Source organism: Echinops telfairi, unplaced genomic scaffold, assembly GCF_000313985.2.
Source record: "Echinops telfairi isolate 266 unplaced genomic scaffold, ASM31398v2 ScPeMD7_2010;HRSCAF=2546, whole genome shotgun sequence".
NCBI classification, from domain to species: domain Eukaryota; kingdom Metazoa; phylum Chordata; class Mammalia; order Afrosoricida; family Tenrecidae; genus Echinops; species Echinops telfairi.
Genome location: NW_022105908.1, coordinates 7,766,429 through 7,785,888, shown reverse-complemented (window position 1 = coordinate 7,785,888; position 19,460 = coordinate 7,766,429). Strand labels below are relative to the sequence as shown.

Sequence of the window (19,460 nt, the reverse complement as noted above, 5' to 3'; positions counted from 1 at the left end):
TAACTGTTTATTTCTTGTATTGTATATTTATCTGTATATGATTTAACAGTTCATTTCTCGTTACATATCTAATTATCTTTATAAATAAATATTTTAAACTATCAGGAATTTGGTTTTATCTCTCTAGAGAACCCTGTCTAACACACACAGCTTGGCCAAAGTAAATGATGTGACCAAGAAGCACTTTGGGAAAAGCTCCTTGTACTAAGGAATTTGACATATAATTCGGCAACAACAATCAAAATCAACAAATGAGAATAAGGTCACATATATATGTACATATAGACATCAGTACATGGGGAGGTGCAGATATATACCTACGTGTGCATGGATAGAAATATTTTTAAGTACAGGCACATTTATATATTGAAAACACTATTATATCTTCTCAGACATAACCAACACCTTACAAGACTGGTTTTCTAGGTTTGAATGCTTAGAAACGAAATGTCATGAGACAGCTCAGTCATTTAGCATAATACAGGTACAAAGTTCATGTGCTGCATCCCAGTGAGGCAAGTAATGTCTTGGGTCTTAGAAGCTTACAAGTGGCCATCTAGGACGTCTAAAGGTGCAAAAGAATAAGAAAGAAACAAGATCTCAGAGGAGACAAAAGTATAACGATTTGATAGCCGACACGAGCCATGGCTTCCTCTGCCACGAGACTAGAACTAGATGGTGCTTGGCTACCACGACTGACTCACCTGACCAGGGTCACAATAAATAATCCTAGATAGAATGGGAGGAAAACGTAGAGCAAACCTCAAGTTCTTAAAAAAGGCCAGGCTTTCTAGACCAATAGAGATCAGAGGACTCCCGGAGACTCTTCCCCTGTGATTCTCTTTAAGCCCTGCATTAAAACTGTCCCTGTGATCCTCTCTTAGGAAATAGTAGAGGCACACAAAGTAAAAGATATTACTAGTTAGTACCACACACAACTACAGATCATCAGTGTGAGACCAGAGTGTCAACATCTATTCTAGAGCAAGCATTAGAAGATAAGGGGGAGGGAAGGTGCAGTGCTCCAAACGAAACAACCAGAAGACAAGGGAATGTTGACACATTGTGAAAAATGTTCAGTGCTGCCACTGAACAACTTTCTGTTGAAGGTTTCATTGGTAGTCTAATTTACCGTGTCAACTTTAACAAAAAACACAACACGGTTTTTAAAATTCCAGTGCTGTTTGAAATTATATTACGTAGAAGTATTTCTTTCCCTTGAAAACATTTCTTGAAGGTCACGTGCTGTGTTTTTGTTTTGTGTTTAGGCCAGCTTTAATGACTGTAACTGATGGGAACTCTCGTGTTTGTATTCAAGTGGGATCACAGCTGATGGAGAAGATCCTCCTCAACATCTCTCCCGAATGCCTCAACAGAATCATAGGTAAAACAGCAACGCTGTGTCAAGAAGTTGTTGTTAGACGAACCATTACCTGTTACGTTCAGATTTTCTAGCCAGTACAAAATCAGGGGAATCCAGCCTATATAAAACTGCACACATATGTAAATTGGATGGTAGCACTTGTACATCTGTCTCGGTATATGACAAGAGGGAAGCACATAATAGCCCCTGACTCTAACTTCCCGGTTTGTAAGTAAAATATTAAAGCCTTAGGCGTATCCTAAGTCACTGAATGAATGTATAACACTATAAACCTGAGAGTAGTCCACTGAAGGAGTAGATTTGAAAATCTTCAACTATGCTATTAGACATAGCTGGTGACCAAGAATTCACGTGTCAGATGATCAAACTATATCTGCCCTTATTAACCTCAGACTCTGTAAGCATATGAGCTAATCTGATTCTATTGATTGCTCTGCTCCTTCATAGTAGAGGCTTTCTCTTGATTTTTATGTATCTAGTGATTTTTTTTCCTTGAATGAGAACATTATGTATACAACAGTAGATCCTGAGGTGAATAGAATTTATATCTGCATGACGCTCCTCGGCCATTCTTGGAGGCAGAGGAGAAAAGGCAAATCAATTTTGCCAGATACTGAGTTGGATTCAGATTTTGTTGTTCTCATGGCTACTTCTGGGTCACTACAGTTCTCAAATTCTTCTAGTAATATCTTGTGCTTATAGAGTCCTGGTGGTATTATGATTTACATGTTGGGCTGATAACCACAAGGTCATCAGTTTGAATCCAATAGCCGCTCCAAGGGAGAAGACAAGGCTTTCTACTCTGTCCTATTGGGCAACAGAGAGTGGCTCTGAGTTGGAATTGACTCAATGCCAGTGGGTTTCATTTGTTTGTTTTGAGTCATAACTATGTCATATTATTGTAGTTTATTTTCATGCACAGGAGTAATTGCTTGCCACTGTTCTAGGATTCATTTAGCAACTTGTAACTAGAAGAGAACATTAAGATGGGTTTGGAACTAGAGAAGTCACTGGAAATAATGACGCCTTTCAATGTTTGTGTTGCCCTCCACCGGGGAGCGACATTAACAACTGTGCATGTGTGTGTGCGTGCGTGCGTGCGTGCGTGCGTGTGTGTGTGTGTGTGTGTGTGTTCTGATCTTCCACAGTACCTTCCTCAGGCATCACCTATGGGATGGTGGCAGCAGACTTGCTCCACGCCTTGTTGGCACTCAGCGGAGCGCCTTGCCTGCTGAAAATTCAGAGCCTTTTTGTGTTAGACGAAAACAGCTACCCACTGCAACAAGATTTCTACCTCTTGGACTTTTATCTTGACAGTGTCAAGCACTGTTCCACACCCTGAGATCGGCTGAAGAAATTGTGGGCAATTCAAGAAAGCCTGTCCTGAAAGGATTTGACTTTGAAATAAATGTATGACAAGACAATGAATTTTACAAATAGAATTGTACTAAGTATATAAATTAAAACTTATTTCTCTAAGCAAGTTTGTTTGTTCATATTTTAAAAATTAGAATCCCTGAAACTCTTCCTGTTGGAGCCATAATCTAGTCAGAAAGACACTGTGTGGTGATTCCCTAAGAAATAAAGGCTCAGCCATTTATTAACTGTATGTAGTTGATGTATTCCACACAGAGGAGCCTAGTGGCACAGTTGTTGAGCACTCAGCTACTGTCTTAGGCTGGGTTCGCTAAAGAAGCAAAACGAATGATGCTTACATATGTCTGTATACATATGTATCACAAGGAAATGGTTCACACGGCTGTAGAAGCGGACAAGTTCCAAGTCCACGGGTCAGATATCAGGCTAGATGCTTCTCCTGACCCACATAGTCACAGGGGCTGATGAGCCCAAGATTAGCAGCTCAGCCAGCAGGCTTCTGACTAGAGGCAAATGAATCCCACCCAGGTCAGCAGGTGAATGACAACCCTAGTGTTGGCAGGTAGTCGCCACTAGCTCAAGTCCAGAGGGCTGGTGATCTGATGATGGGGCCGGACACCAGCTTTGCCACTGTCCATATATGTTGGTAGCAGGCCACAAAGAAAGTCCCTTTCAGTTGGCTGCCGGAAGATTTCATCATGGAGTCGATTATATCTAGTTTAGATCTCATCATAGGGGATTGGCTACTTCTTAACCGCCAAAGCATTGAGAAGCATGACCCAATCAATTGACACACAACCTTAACTATCACAGCGCCTAACCAAAAGGTCAATCCTTTGAACCCACAAGCTGCTCTTTGGGAGATAGATGTAGCCAACCTCTGCAAAGATTTCAGCCAGGAAAATTCACTGAGACAATTCTCTGTCCTGTAGAGTTGCTATAAATTGGAATTAACAGCAGTAGGTTTTGTTAGGGTATGTTCCAGGCACTATACCAAGTAATCGGTTACAGACAGGAGATTGTTTTCTCAGGAATTATTGTTTTTGCTATATTCATAAGCCCTATGCATTTACCTTTATTTATACTTCAGCATACGATCCACATGAAATTTTCTTCACTAGAGCTAGACATGGTAATGTGTTAGTTTGTATAAACCTTATTTTAAGTAGGTTCAAGAAAAACACCTATAAAATATTGAGAATGAAGAAAACTAGATCATATTTCAACTCATTCAAAAGGGAGGAAGAAAATCATATTGTTAGATTATGTCTAGGATTTTAATGCCATACTGAATTTAGTTACCAACATTTAGACATCTGTGTTTTCACTGTGTTTGTAGAAGAAGCTCCGTTAAAATAGGCAACCATGAGGAAACACAGAGTGCTGCTTAGCATATATGTTGGGGCATACTGATTGTTAATAGATTCTTTTTTTTTCTTTTTTTTTTTCACATTTCTCCTGAAGTGTCAAATCTATTTTTAATGCAGAGGATTATCTGATAATGCTTTGGAGGACACAAATCGCAGTGACTCTATAACTGGGCAGCAGCTCATTGGGTTAGCAGTAAAGTGGCCGTGCGTGGGAGCAGATCCAGTGGCACGGGACAGCTGAGTTGGAGCACATCAGAAAGCATGTGGCGGCAACCGACAGCATGAAATTAAATCTAGAATTCTGGGATAATTGCAAAGGCTCCTTCCTGCTGGACAAGTTACCATTCTGTTGGAAGTCTAAGAAGGTGATTAAAATACTAAGAAAAGGCTCAATCCCCTCTTCTTCCTGCTTCTTCCTGGCTCCCCATTCCTACACTAGTCTAATGTGCAAATTCAGGTGCTTCACAAACCAGCTGGAGAATGCAATGTGTACTTACGCTTCCATGTGCAGAGCATTTTGGCCGGTGCAGAGTCCATGAAGGGGAAAGGACTTGTTAGGAAACTGGACCGGGGGAAGTAAATGGACTCCCTTCTCCTCTAGGCACTTACTAATGGGATGCACCATGCCCCAGTCGGTCCAGTGAAGGGATGGGCTCCGAAAGACAGCACAGCCTGATGACTCCTCAAAGCTGCTGGTCTTGGTACCCTGGCTTCTATAGGATGGTAAGCGATAGATTCATATTGCCTAAAAAAATATATGATGAAATTTATGATAAGTTGCTTTTTTGAAATTCTTTTGGTTCATTGAAATTATTTTTGCTACTCAGGTTTTTTATTTACTTATCCTTCAAATTAATAATTTTTTCCATTTTAAAAAGTATATTTTAACAGTTTTATTGCTTTAGAATGTTCATATCATACAGTTCAATAGTTCAATCATATTATGATTGTATAATCATCTTATGATTGTACAGTTATGATTATACAATCACCACAATCCATTTTAGAGCATTTTCTTTTTTCTCGTACTTAGTGTAATTAGCACCCATGTCATACCCCTAAGAAACCATTAATCCAATTACTGTCTGTGTAGATTGGCCTATCCTAGATTTCAAGTCCAGAAAAACATACCCCACCCCACCCCCCACCAAAAAAGAAACTAAACTAAAATGGAAAAGCTTCTACCTAAAATAAAGCGAAAATATAAACACTGGGACAAATTTTAAATGGGTCAAGAGGGAGATGCAATGGTAAGGTGTTGAATTCTAACCATTCCATCCATAGATATAAACATTAGAACTATGCTTGTCATATTTATTTCATAAAACTCATACTTTTGATGAAATAGCACATTTTTACTCCCTTGTGTTTGTCACTTCGGTAAACAAACATATAACGTAAAGAGAGAAAGTACCAAACAACGAGTGGGTGACACACTGTCGAACGTTTCAGCTTTGTGCTTTTTCCCCAAATTCCCACGAGATATTACGAGTGAATCGTGCAATTCCTGAAAGTGTCCAAAGAACTAAAAATATTGTCAGAACAATTGCTGTAAGTTCAGCAGGAGCAAAAGCGGCTTTTCCAAAACGAACTTAATATGTTCAGAGAAGAGAAGTCAACTATTTCTAATGTATCAAACACAGTGACAATTATCTAACTAGCTTACCTCTAAAGCAGCGGTTCTCAACCTCTGGGTCTCGACCCCTTTGGGGGGTCGGAAGACCCTTTCACAGGGTCACCTGATTCATAACAGTAGCAAAATTACAGTTATGAAGTAGCAACGAAAATAATTTTATGGTTGGGGGGGTCGTGGCATCAGGAAGGTTGGGGTCCTACTCCTACGGTGAAAAGATGGTTAAGGATAAATCACACAGCCAAGGAGGGTCAGATAAAAGCGAAGAACATTGCAAGTGAGGATGCCAATCAAGAAGCAATATGGAAATACCTTAACAGGTTTTTTTTAATCAGGTATGTAATATGCCTTCATTAATACTTTAAAACTCGTATCTAGTTTTGTGGACCTCCTTTATTGCCCTTATTTAAGTATTAACTAAAACTAACTTGCAGTATATCCTTTTTTGGTCAGTCGGACAGGGAAGTAGTTGTTAAATTATTTGAGTCACACCACTGCCTGTGGATTTCCAAGACTAACTCTTTACGGACGTGGAAAGCCTCACCTTTCTCTCCCACAGAGCAACTGGTAGTATTGCACTGCTAACCTTGAGATTCACAGTCCAATGCAAAACCACTGGGCCACCAGGGCTCCCTGGATACTTGATAGTATTAAATAATCATTAATTTTTAAGATAATATAATTACATCCTATTACAACATTTCTTTTCGGGTCATTACTAAGCTATGCCTGGATGAAATGATAGGATGTCTGGGAATTATTTCATAATATGCGGAGTGGGAGAAGTGGAAATGGGTGTTCCTAGGCTGTAATTGGTTGGAGGTTGATGATGGGTATTATTGAGATAGGAGATAGAGCCGGAGGCAGAGAGAGGAAAAGAGGCCCAGCAGGAAGCAGTGGGAGCGGCAGATGTTTGGAGGAGAGATTTTGGCAGCCTAGAAGAATTTTAAATCTGAACTCATTGGGCACTGGACCCCTAGGCTGATTTTGAACTCCAAAGGCAGGAAACCCATGACTCTTTTAGCCTGCTTACTTCCTTGTCCAGCCCTGTGCAAGAACCAGCCTGGACAGAGGATGACCAGGCTTATGATTGGACTTGCAGAATGTGATCACACCTGTTCATAACCTGGAGACACACACAGGCCAAGTACCCCACATCTGACAAAAGCCTCCCGGCACAGTTCTTTCAGCGGCAACTTACTCGAGTTTCCACCTGCTGTCAGGTGCTTTTCTTTCTCGATAAACTTTGTTTTCTGTTGGCTGTTAGTGGTCTGTGCCTCACTTTTTCGGTTCACGAGGCCAAGGACCACTGGACACATCAGAGCAGGTGCCACATTTGGTGCCCAGCGTGGGGCTACTCAACAGTAAGCAAACAGACTTCTGCCTAGGCTTCTGCCTTTGCCTTCTCCTCTTGGTTTACCTCTGGATGAGGTCAGATCTGCTTTGCAACCCGAGATGCAACGGGCAGCAGCAGCTCAACCCAGGCTTACCTTGGACCCTAGCAGCCAGCCCTTTGCTGAGACTTAATCCTCCTTTTCAAATCCCCAGTCTGACTCCAAAGGCCAGGAGTCGCCAGGAACCAGTGGCCCCAGGATCGCTCACTTGTTCCTGTCGATTGGATGGCACTGAATGACCGCTCCACTACACTCCCACCCGAGTGAGTTGTCCTTAGTGCCTCAAGGAAGCTCTCCTGAGTTCGGAGATAGGTGTAGCCAATAGACCCCTCAGGGGAATAAACAGAACAGAGCTCCCAGGAGGCTACCCCTCTTCTTTTTTACAAGCCACAGTGAGGGAAACATCAAGCGACCCTGAGTGCATGAATGTGACTGGTAGTGGCAGTCTGTGAATAAGTCATATCTCTAATTTTGACCTCCATCGAGGACTAAAGTCCCTTCTTAAGAGGACTCTCCCTAGCTCTTCAATATCACCATGAAGTTTAGAAACGATCTCTATTGCAACTACTTTCTCCCGATCCCCAGTGAATGGCTCAATGCCACCCAAAATTACCCTAGTTCAGTTCTGGGGATACATGTGCACCACCCCCACCCCACCCCCAAGGATATGTGTTTGTGTGTTTGCCCCCTCCCCTCCAAGTACCCTTTTGCCTACAAAGGTTTAGATCCTCTTTCAATGACTGGTGATTGTGCTGTGGGGTCTCTCACCTTCCCTTTACTGATAATGAATTCTTTCCTTCAGTATTTGCCATTCTCTAGTAATTGGGCTTGCACAAAGAGAGACGTTTCCCATTCTGACCTCAGAGAAATGAATCCCTAAGAGCTTCAGCCAGTGTATTCCAAGAGCCTCTGCTTGAAGGGGCAGGAACTGCGTTTTTATGGCCAGGTTAGCAGCTGCCTTTTGGTCCATCACTAATGAAACAGTGGCCAATGTGCCATGGTCACAGTTCATGTAAAATTTAGAACTATGTGTCTATTGCTTACAAGGTTTTAAGAGCCCAGGCACTATACAACAGTACTAGGAGGTAGAGCCACCGTGAACATAATATTGGGCCTCTAACTCAGGGTTTTTTAAACCTGGAACCCTAAGAGAGCACCTTGGGAGTTTTAAGATAAGGCCCCCAAATAAGATACAAACTGTGTGCGAGAGTGTACTCACACAAAAGCAGTTTGAGGGGGTGGGGGCATGAAGTTCCTCCTAGACAGCTCTCCCTTCCCTTTTCAAGAGCTGCTTCCTCCAGGGAGTTGGAGCAGGGATGGAAGAAGACTCTACAAACTGGCTCACCTGATGGTCCTCTCTCTCGGTGAATGCCCTCTGCTTCTCTACCCAATCCGCTGATGCCTTCTGTGTGCCAGGCTACGAAATACCCCTCATTCCAGGGGGTGGCCTTTGGCTGGCTTATCCACTGCACAGTTTCTTGCCATGAGAGATAAAACTCTTGCCTGATCCTTTCTGCCTCCTCCTGGTCTTGTCATTTGTGATTTGCTCAGCCCATGCTCAGGTCAGTCCAGGGTCGGCAAATTTCCTGCATAAGGGTAAGGAATGCGTCTCTCCTTACTGCAAACAACTGGGCCTTCACGCTCCCAGATCTGCCTTTACTTGCCTCAGGGATGAGAAAGCACTTTGGTGAGAAAATAAAAATAGGGCACAAAGTGGAAACACATGATTTGAGTAGCTGCAGGATATTAAATGAAGTCGCCCTAGGAAGGAGTATGTTTTTCTTTTTTGTAAAATAATTTGATTTTGTAAAACATCTTAGTTTTGCAAAATCATTGAACAGTGGCCAAGAATTTTTAACCAAGTTTTTAACCAAGGATAACTAAGGTTATCCTTAGACACTAGCAACACCATCAAACATTTTACTTAATGTGAGAAAAGTAACTTCTGAGGACAGAAATAAGAATGTCCATTATCATCACATATTTAATAGTTTCCTGGTGGCCCTAGCTAGAGTCAGAAAGAAACAGAATCAAAATAAAAGAATTAGGACGTGTTTGGGGTAATAATCTCTTTTGGAAGACTTACTATGATGCCCCATATGTCTAGCTCTTCCATGATGCTATTCAGCTCCCTTTCCCCCCATTTTCCCTCACGTTCCTGGGTTCTAAAAATGGAGGCAACATTCATGGAAATTCGCTTACCTTGGAGGAATTATCTCCCATGGTGGAGGGTGCTGTTCAGTCCACCACCCAAAGGTCAGGCCAGGGTGAGTCAAATGCAGAGTCCAGAGCCTGAAGTCAAAAATCTCCAAAGGTCACTGCAGGTCCTCTTGCCTCCATGGAGGGTCAGCCAGGAAATAGAGGTCTGGCTTTCCAGGCAAGGCAATGAATGTGTGCAATTGTATGGTGGCACCCTTACATACCCAACAGAAACAGAGGGTGCCCTGGCTCACTTCCAGTTGTCAGGTGGGATCTTAAAGATGGGAATAAAGAGTGTGGCTGGGTTTGCATCTCGTTCTAACACAGGGTTTTCTAGCCTCGGGCGAGAGGCTCGAACAGCTTTACTAACAGACAGAGATCAGTGTAAACTTGATTTTGGTGGATTGAACCATAGTGTAATGTGATACCTGGTCAGGTGACCTCTATGATCCAACCTGAATTTGCTGTAGTCTCAAATATTTCTTGCTTGTTCCATGGCAAAATTTCTTCTCTGGCTTTTAAAATATTGTTGGTGATCTTTTCTTTCTTACTCTTTTTTAGTTTTATCTTTATATTATTATTATTTCTTCTTTCTGTTTTATTGTGTTTAATTGTTTCTGTTGAATTTCTCAGTTTGTGACGCACAGGAGTGGATGCACAGAGACAACAACCGTGGGGTGGGAGAGAGCTGGAGAGGGCAGGGGAAAGGTTGAATGTAGGGTGGAAGGGGAGCATTAGAACTGACTATGATGGTGTATATACACCTCCTTTTAAAAGTGATTTAACTGTGGAAGTATATGATATGTGAATACTATATCAAGAAAACCACTTGAGAAAAACATAGAAACCAGACTTGACCAGTGGTTACCAGTGGAGGAAGAGTTTTTGCTCAGGGGGCATTGAGTTTATGTCAGTGGGGGTGGAATAATTTGGAAAAGGCTATCGATAATGGTTGTACAACATGAAGAGCATAATCAGTGGCCCTGAATTATATGCGTAGATGTTATGGGATTGGAGAATGGTTTGTTGTGTATATTTTTTCCACAGTTAACAAAAATAATTACAGTACACGAAAAAAATAAAATAGGGTCTTAAAGACATCTTCAAGGAAACAGAGTGTGACCTGATCACACCCCAACTAAGGTCAGTTCCTAATCCCATCCTGTTCCTGTTTGTTAGTAGAGAATGCCCTCCAAAATGGGACAGAGCCACGGACGTATCAAGTCCAGATGATACTCTGTCACATCAGGAATGATGGTGAGAAGGGCCATATTAATTGACTACACTACAACACAGTGTTGTAGATTGAATTGTGACTTCCAAAAACGTGTTGTAAACCCTAACCCCCATATCTGTGGTTTTCATTTCATTGAGGAATGGGTTTTCCTTGTTAATGAGGCAGTCAGCGTAGGGCATTCTTAAATCAATCTCTCTCAAGATATCAAAAGAACAGATTAAGCAAACAGAGATGGGAGAAGATAGATACCATGCCACATGACTACTGAGGAATAGAAGCTTAAAAGAGACAAGACTGTACACCACAGTTGGCAGAAATTGAGATCGCTCCATTTTTCCACCATTTGACACGGTGCAAATCTATGAGAGCAGAATTTTTCAGGAAAGAGTTAAAGAGATGGAAATGCAACCTTTAGAAGTATATAGACCTAGATGGAGGATCTGTGGAGAAACAATAGCTTCATGTTTTGTTCTTGTTTTTTCAAATAAAGGTTTATATGATTTTGTAGTAATGTTTTCTGACTTGCTCTCGTATATATGTATTTACTGCAATAAAAATAAAAGAAAGTCAGAGAGTGGGAGGAAATCAAGCAAAAGTGTGCCAGTGATTGACACACACAGAGAGGGAGAAAAAACACTTGCAATCCATAAGCAATGCATTCCTAAAAAATCAACAAGAAAACTGCAATAACTCATTTGAAAAAATTGGCAAAAGCCAGGAACAGGTACTTTACCAAGAAGGAAAAATGAACAACCAAATAACAAATAAAAACTCACTTCTTTAACGATCAGACAAATAGAAATTAAATCCAGTGTGATACCTTTCCATACTGAAAAAAAAAAAAAGAAAATTGGTGCATTCATTTTGGAAAACAATTGAATTGTCTAGTAAAGTTGAAGCTATGCAAACCTTATGACCCAGCATCTCCACTTTTAGTGTTATGTCTTCCAAAACATATGTACATTTGTACCAAGAAGCATACACAGGAATAACCATAGCAGCATGTTTGTAATAGCACCAAGCTAGAAATAAACCTTAATGCCCACCAACAGTAGGATGAATAAATAGTGAAAGGCCCCACAATAGAGTATGAACTAGGAATGGACATGCGGGAACGATGCCTACACACAAGGATGAATCTCAAAACGATGTTAAGTGAAGGAAGGTGAACATAAAAGAATACCTCTTTTCTGATATCTAGGGGCCCTGCTGGTGTAACAGTTATACATTGGGCTGCAATACACAAGGTCAGCAGTTTGAAACCACCAGCAGCTCCTCAGGAGAGGATTGGGTTTTCTACTCCTATAAACACAGTCTCAGAAACCCACAGGGGTCGGTATGAGTCAGCATCAACTCAATGGCAGTGCATTTTTACTGATTGCGTACGTTAAAAAAAATAACAAAAAAACTTAAACCATACTGTTTAAATGTTAGGTAGCAAAACTATGACGAAACAAGAAGAATTGATTAACATAAAAATCAGGCTAGTGACAAGAGGAAAGTAAAAGGAAATAGAGGAAAGAACTAGGAAGCAAAGGACATTTGTAGAGGTCTAAATACAGACATGTACATATGTAAATATATTTATATATAATGCGATAGGGAAATAGATCTATGTACATATATTTATATGTTGAGTGTTAAGGTAGAGGATGGACATTGGGCCTCGACTCAAGTCCTCCCTCAACACAAGAACACTTTGTTCTAATGACCCAGCATTCTGTGAGGCTCACCTTTACTGACATGATCGCTAAAGACAAAATGGGTGCATAAGCAAATGTGGTGAAGAAAGCTGATAGTGCCCGGCTATCAAAAGATACAGCATCTGGGATCTTAAAGACCCCATATGTACAAATGTGCTTGACACAATGGATGATTGTATGGATTGTGATAAGAGCTGTAAGAGCCCCCCAAAAAATGATTAAAAAAAAAATCAGGCTAGTGTTTATTTTTGCAGTGGAGGGGAAAAGTAGTGTTTGGGGAGGTTCTGTCAGGAAAGGCTGATATGCCTATTATTGCTGCACTTACTGCCTGCCTTTCAGCTCCAGATTCACCCTTTAATAAATTTGGCTGCTGCCCAGGTGACTCCCACTCTTGGGGGCCCATGTATGTCACTGTAGAGCTGTGTGCCCTAGCATTTCCAACAGCTGGTTTTACCAGAGGTGCCTCCGCATGGTCTGAACTTCCAACCAAGCTATCAGTCAAGCGCTTAACTGCACTGCCTAACACAATATGACAAACCTCCCTTATTAGTGAACCTAGGTATGAGGACACCCATGGGTGTTCTACCCTGGCCACTTGCTTTCAGCGACTTTGTGGCTTCTGCCTGGCCAGATAAGTGCCTTGCTGACTTGGACAATGTTCTCCACGCCCCTGTTCCTGCTCCGCTCCCCTCGCCTGCCCCCAAACTCTGACTCATCTTATCTTAGGAGACTTGTCAGTTAAGAAATATATTCATTGGGTTGAAAGAACTGGGCTTATGAGATGTAATCAGCAAACAACTTCATTCTCTTTCCCCCAATTACTCATTCAAACCTGCTCTGCCAGTAGCTTCTCCTTGTTCTTAGGACAAGTTCTGTGGCTTTTTTGGTCACCCTTAAGTAACAAACATTTTATTCTGTTATTTCTAGCTACAAAAATCGTGTCCCACAGAATCCAGGACAGATAAACCCCCTCAGGAACAGTAATGGGAGTAGCGATACCTTGAGGGTAGGGAGAAGGCGGGAAGAGAAAGGGGAGAAACGGGGAACCAACTATGATCAACGTATAACCCATCCCCTGTGCCCGTCCCTGCCCCGCCTTCCCCCACCACCACACACACACAAGGCGAGGGGGACAAACAATAAAAGCATGGGTGAAGGGAGACAACGGGCAGTGTAAGAAGTGAAAGTAATAATAATGTATAATTTATCAGGGGTTCACAAGGGTAGGAGGGTGAGAGAGGGAGGAAAAAAGAAGCTGATACCAAGGGCTCAAGAAGAAGGAAAATGTTTTGAAAACGATGGCAACATATTTACAAATGTGTCTGATACAATTGATGTATGGACTGTTATAAGAGCCCCCAATAAAATGATTTGTTAGCAGAAAATTAATAAAAATCGTGTCCATTCAGCATATAAGATGCCCAGTTGTATGAAACAGACTACCAACTTCAGTTAGAGTTGTAGCTTTCCCTTTGCCCTGACCTGGCTTGTACCTGAATCGGGCTGCATTAGGAAATGAGCGTGCCATATATTTAAACTTTTTTTTCCTACTTTTCCATTTCATTCTTCCCCGTACTAGCCAGACAGAACTGGGTAAAAGAGGAAAAGAGAATGGAAAGAAATCTAATACAAAAGGGAGGTGGCGGCAGCCAGGTCTCCCCAGCACAAAGAAAGGTGACGGGCCTATTTCCTTTCCAGTGGAAGAAACAGAGCTTCGAAGGGTGTGGGTGCGGAAGGACAGGATGTTCATTCACACTCCCCCTACAATGATTGAATTGACCCTTGGTTTACAAGGGGCTGTCTACAAGGATCCTGCATGCACTCTGGGATGCAGGGGGGTATGAAAAGGGGGGGGGACGCTATAGAAAGCCAACCAATAGCAGAAGGCCCACTGGAAAGCCAGCCAGTAATAGAAGGTCTACCATTAGCAGACTAGAAACCTAGCTCTTCATTTTAGGAGGCCCTTGCATTAGCAGGTGCCCCTTTGGTGTTTCACACCAAAGCTCCTCCTTAGTAAACTGACTTGTTCTGTTCAAAAACTTGTTCTGTTCTCTGGCTCTGGTCTGAATGCTGTCTCTGTCTGCGAGATCAACACTGAGACACTGAACGGAGATAGGATTGAGACAAAGAGCATTAGGGCAGGGAAAGAGCTCCCGGGAGGGAAGGGAGAGCAGAGAGAGGGGCAGGAGCATCCTGAGCTCCTGGGAGGTTCTGAGACCCAACAAGTTGGGTCAGGGAAATCACAGTTTGTTCGTGAGGCGGTGGGAGATATATAGGGCTCGAGCTAGGGAGGTGTACGTTGACAAGAAGGGAGATTTGTGCTGGCAGCTGCAGGACCTTGAGTCAGGATGCGATCCATGGGAAGTGCCTTTGTTGGTTGCCAGTCTACTCCCTGGAGTGCTGGGACAGGGCCTGCACAACCTTGGTCTGGAGAGATAAGCTCCTTGGAATGCTGGGGCAGAAGATGCAGACTTTAATAGGTCATTCATCCTCCTGAGAGGCTGGAAACGGGGACCTTGAAGTTCTGTCTTCCTGAGGAGCCTGAGAGGAGATGGGGCCTGCCTAGTCCTGACCCGGCCCAAACATTGTCTGAATTCTCTCCTTGGAGTGGGACAGGAAATGAGAGAGGAGAGGCTGCCTTGCTTACTGAGATCCCGTCTTTCCATGAGACTCAGTCAGGGGGGAGGGGGTAAAGAGTGGGGCACAGAGTGGAGAGGAGAATAGAGGTTCATCTTGAAGAGTGTTGGTCTACCTGAGTACTCACTTGGAATCTTCAAGCCCCCCTACCCCCCACCCCCCCACTTGGGTCTCATCCCTACAGTCCCCTTGACTCAAGTTTGCCAGGAGGGTGGGCTGTCAAGCAGCATGTGGCCCTTTAAAGGCTTTTATTGCACCACGTTGTCTAGAAATTAGATTCCCAGACACTTTCATAAACAGATTCCAGTTTGACCCTGCCAAATGGGAAGCATTTGTGAGACTAGAAAGCGGATAAAAGCAGTAATTTTCTTGTTTTCATTTCTCACACAGTAGCAGATGTTCCCAGGTTCTGAGAGTAATTTGGGTAAAGAATTCCACAGAGAGAAATAGGACCGCACATAATTGACACGTGGTTGTGTAAATTACAGTTCATCATCCCTCAGGGATTCTCAATTGTCAGCCATGTCAGGAAGGCCTGGCAGCAGCGCAGAGCTGCCGGAGCTTGTCCACAGCGGCTGCCAAGTCATGTAGGAAGTCCAGCTTCGGAAGCTCCCAGCTCGAGACCTCCGCTGTGTATGATAGTTACCCTCCTCAGGTCTCCTCCGTCCCCAGAGTTCCGCCCTACCCATGGAACCCGACAGGTTCATTCTCAAAAAGGCAAAGTTTGCCTAGCTCCCTTTTGAAGAGCTTGACCATGTGAGTTGCATTGGCTGATGGTATATTCTCTCTCTCTCTCTCACACACACACACACACACACACACACAACCATCAGGTCACTACTGACTAATATCGAACCTATAGGACAAGGTTCTGTGGGTTTCTGAGACAACAGTTGTTAACAGGCCTAGGAAGTCTGGTCTTTCTCTAGTGGTTTCCCATTGCCAGTGCTTCAACTAGTGGTTTCGTATAGTGGCCTAGTAGTAACCACTACGCCGCCAGTGATCCTCGATAGCCTATTATAGGATAGGGTATTAGAGGTGAAACAGAATAGAAAAGTATTTGAAATGGAGACTTGTCCTCTTGTGCTTTCCTGGGAAGCTGCTGCTCCTGAAGCCCATGTTCAGAATAAACATGGAATCCAAAACCAACCTCACTGCCAGCAAAGTGGTGCTGACTCATAGTGACCCTACAGGACAGGGTAGAACAGCTCCTGTGAATTTCTTAGACTGTAACTGTATGGTGGTAGAAAGTTCATCTTTCTCCCATGGAGAGGCTGGTGGTTTCGAACTGTTGGCCTTATAGTTAGCAGCCCAGCACCACTACACCACCCAAACCCAAATAAAAACCACAAACTCATTGCCGTTGAGTTGATGTCAACTCATAGTGACCCGAGGAAAGGGTAGAATTGCCCCTATGAGTTTCCCAGATCATAACTGTTCGCAGGAGTAGAAAGCCCTATCTTTCTCCCATGGAGCAGCTGGTTGTTTTGAACTGCTGACATTGCAGTTCACAGCCCAATGCATAACCACTACACTACCAGGGCTCCTTAAACATGGAACAGACCAATGTAAATAGGCCCACAACTTAAAAGAGAGCTGCCTTCCCTACACAAGAGTACCTAAGTAGTGCAAATGGTTAATGGACTCAGCTGTAACCAAAAGGTGGGAGGTTCCAATCTGCTGTGGATGCCTTAGGGGACAGCCTAGAGAGCTACTCCCCAAACTCTAGCCATTGAAAACTTTAAGTGCAGGTCTACTCTTGTGTACATGGGGTCACCCCTAGTCAAAGTCAACTTGATAGCCACTAATTCCTGCTGGTTTTACCAGCCCACACCCAGTGGAGCCACCAATGGGTGGGAAGTAAATGCTCATTTTAGTGTGCCACAGAGGTGGGCTTATGCATGCTGGTTGCAAGCGTAGCGAACTGGGGCAAATAATACTCATCCCATTGCCTCTATAGGCTTCCTCGGCCTTTCCAAGAATTCTATAATCCAATTCCCTGTATAAAATCACTCCGGGTTGGGAATTATTTTTCTGATTATAATAACAGGAGGAGGCAGAACAAGGCTCATGCTGAACAAATAGAGCTGGCTAAAAACCAAAAAAATAACAAACAAAACAACCCTTTTTGTAAAGTTGTTGGAGAGCTGCTAAGCTAACAAGGATTTGAAAGATCATTATCACTTTCTCATTTCCTAGGGCTGTCATACCAATGGTGAGAGACTGAGTAGCTCACACACAGGTCTGGAGACTAGACGTTTGAGATCAAGGTCTCAGCAGGGTCTGGCTTTCTCCTAAGACTCTGGGGGAGAGTCTTGTGTCTTCCAGCTATGAGGGCTCTTGGTGTTTCTCAGCTTGTGGAAACATTTTCAATCTTCACCTTCTTCCCCGGGTCTCAAATCACCTCCTTTCTCATGCAAAGTTAACAGTCACTGGATTCAGGGCCCGCATTAAATCCAGGAGGATCTAATTTCAAAAGAAGTAAATCCATTCACCTCTGGACAACTGATCTTTGACAACAGACTTAAGCACGTTAAATGGGGGCATGCCTCACACGATATACAAAAACAGACAAGATGAATCCAAGACCCAAACATAAAGCTTAGAAGAATGAATGACTACACTTTGGTGCCTAGCCGCAATGGAATACTGTGCCCTCTTCAAGAATGTCAATTGTTTTTTCATCCATGGATGACCCGAGAGAACATTACGCTGAGTGAAATTTGTCAATTACAAAAGGACAAATAGTTATGAGACCCCTATCATCAACAAGTCAAGGACAGGTTTTCACACTAAAATATTTTATGGTGCATTACCAGGCATGAGATGGGAAGAGAAGGGGAAGTCATGGTAAGTGTTAACTTGGGCAAGGGGGAAGGGAATATATAATGAGGGAAATTAGGGAAAATGATGGGGGCAGGGGAAGACACTGGGAGGTTTGCAAGAGTCAAAGACAACAGAGGCAAATGCAGTTTTATACACAATACTGAAAGAGCAGTGACCTATGAGGAGGTGCTTGGATGACATACAGGCTGACCGGGTGTAAGAGGGAGAGTGGGAGTAGATTCACAAATACATGTAAGTTTGGCAGAGGATATTGTTCTATGGGTATCCATTCAAATGCAAGCGTATGCATGAATGTGGCAGAGCCTACAAGTCACAAAGTCATGAACAATTCTAAGTCATAAATTCCTTGAGGGGATGAGTCACTGAACTAGGGGGACACCAAGGTCAATGGGCATCACATAGTCCACAAAGATAGTGTTCTATCCTACTTTGGTGAGTATCAACTAAGGTCTTTAAAACCCATGAGTAGCCACTTAAGGTGCAATTATTGGCCTCTCTCAGTTTGGAGGGAAGAAAATCAAAGACACGTGGACCAGTGGACTAATGGACCACACAGACAATAGTCTTCATGACCCGGAGACCAGAAGAACTGGGTGGTGCTTGATATTACTACCCATTGTCCTGAAAGGGATCACATAAGAAGGTCCTGGATAGAGTGGGAGAAAAATGTGAAACAAAACACAAAATAATGGAAGAGACTATGCTTACTGATCGGATAAAGGCTGGTGGTCCTTAGAATGCCAGGCATATTTTCCCATTGGAGGGTCTATGGCAGGTTGCCCCTTCTGGTTTACACACCAACAGAAGGGAAATCACCTTCACTGGATAGATATGCCCCCACCTCCATCCCTACCCCCGGACTTGAATTCTATTAAAGTTCACAGGGCACCCTTGCAGGAGTGTTTTTTGATTTGGCATGACTATGGAACAATGCTACATGGCAGGAATGGATTGGTCTTCTTCCTCTGCCCCCAACACAAGAAATTGACCCCAGCTGAAGTGAAGCCTCCTCCGTAGAATTATTTATAGGAAGTACAGATCGAAGGGCGGGGGTATGTGGATCATGAGCATTAGGCAGACACACCACCGCCTTGCTTGGGAGACCACATGAGAAGATTACATGGCCTAAGAACAGACACCTGCCTTTGTCTTGGTGTTTATCCCTATAGTAGTGGTCTCACATAATATTTGTTATTTTGTAATGAACTGACATCACTCAACATAATGGTTTCCAGGTCTATCCAAGTCAAGAGTGTGTCCTGGTTTCATCACTGTTTTTAGAGATGCATAGTATTCCATTGCATGTATGGACCAGAGTTTCTTTATCCACTCTTCTACGATGGGCTTTGGGCTGTCTCCAGCTTCTGGCTCTTGTGAACTGTGCTGCCATGAACATGGGAGAGCATATGTCTGTTTATGTTGTGTCTCTTACCTCTTTGAGATATATACCCAACTGAGGTGTTGCTGGGTTATACTGTATAGGGTTTCTATTCCCATTTGTTATGGGTAGTGCCATATTTCTTTCTACAATGGTTGTATTTGTTTATAAGCCCACCAGCAATTGTAAGAGTTCCACTCTCTGCCTACCCTCTCCAACATTTGTTGTTTCCCGATTTTTTGAATTGAGCTATCGTTGTGGGTATAAGGTAATACCTCACTTTTGTTCTATTTGATTATTT

General features: G+C 42.9%; 2 protein-coding genes across 9 annotated transcripts in view; both read left to right on the top strand.

The window, feature by feature from the left end:
- Window positions 1–4,817, top strand: part of SHLD2 (shieldin complex subunit 2) — an 88,146-nt gene extending 83,329 nt beyond the window's left edge. For 2 of the 8 annotated variants that reach the window (XM_045293467.1, XM_013006311.3), the window contains exons 9-10: window positions 1,269–1,384; window positions 2,533–2,863. In XM_045293467.1, coding sequence (XP_045149402.1) covers window positions 1,269–1,384; window positions 2,533–2,726 — 310 coding nt within the window. In that variant the 3' untranslated portion in view covers window positions 2,727–2,863. Of the gene's footprint in view, window positions 1–1,268; window positions 1,385–2,532; window positions 2,864–4,225; window positions 4,429–4,732 lie in introns of those variants that run through there. The other 6 variants (XM_045293472.1, XM_045293471.1, XM_045293470.1 and 3 more) reach the window with 6 other exon arrangements.
- GPRIN2 (G protein regulated inducer of neurite outgrowth 2) overlaps window positions 4,780–19,460 on the top strand; it is a 55,323-nt gene continuing 40,642 nt past the window's right edge. The window contains exon 1 of the mRNA XM_045293474.1: window positions 4,780–4,854. Coding sequence (XP_045149409.1) covers window positions 4,780–4,854 — 75 coding nt within the window. The remainder of the gene's footprint in view (window positions 4,855–19,460) is intronic.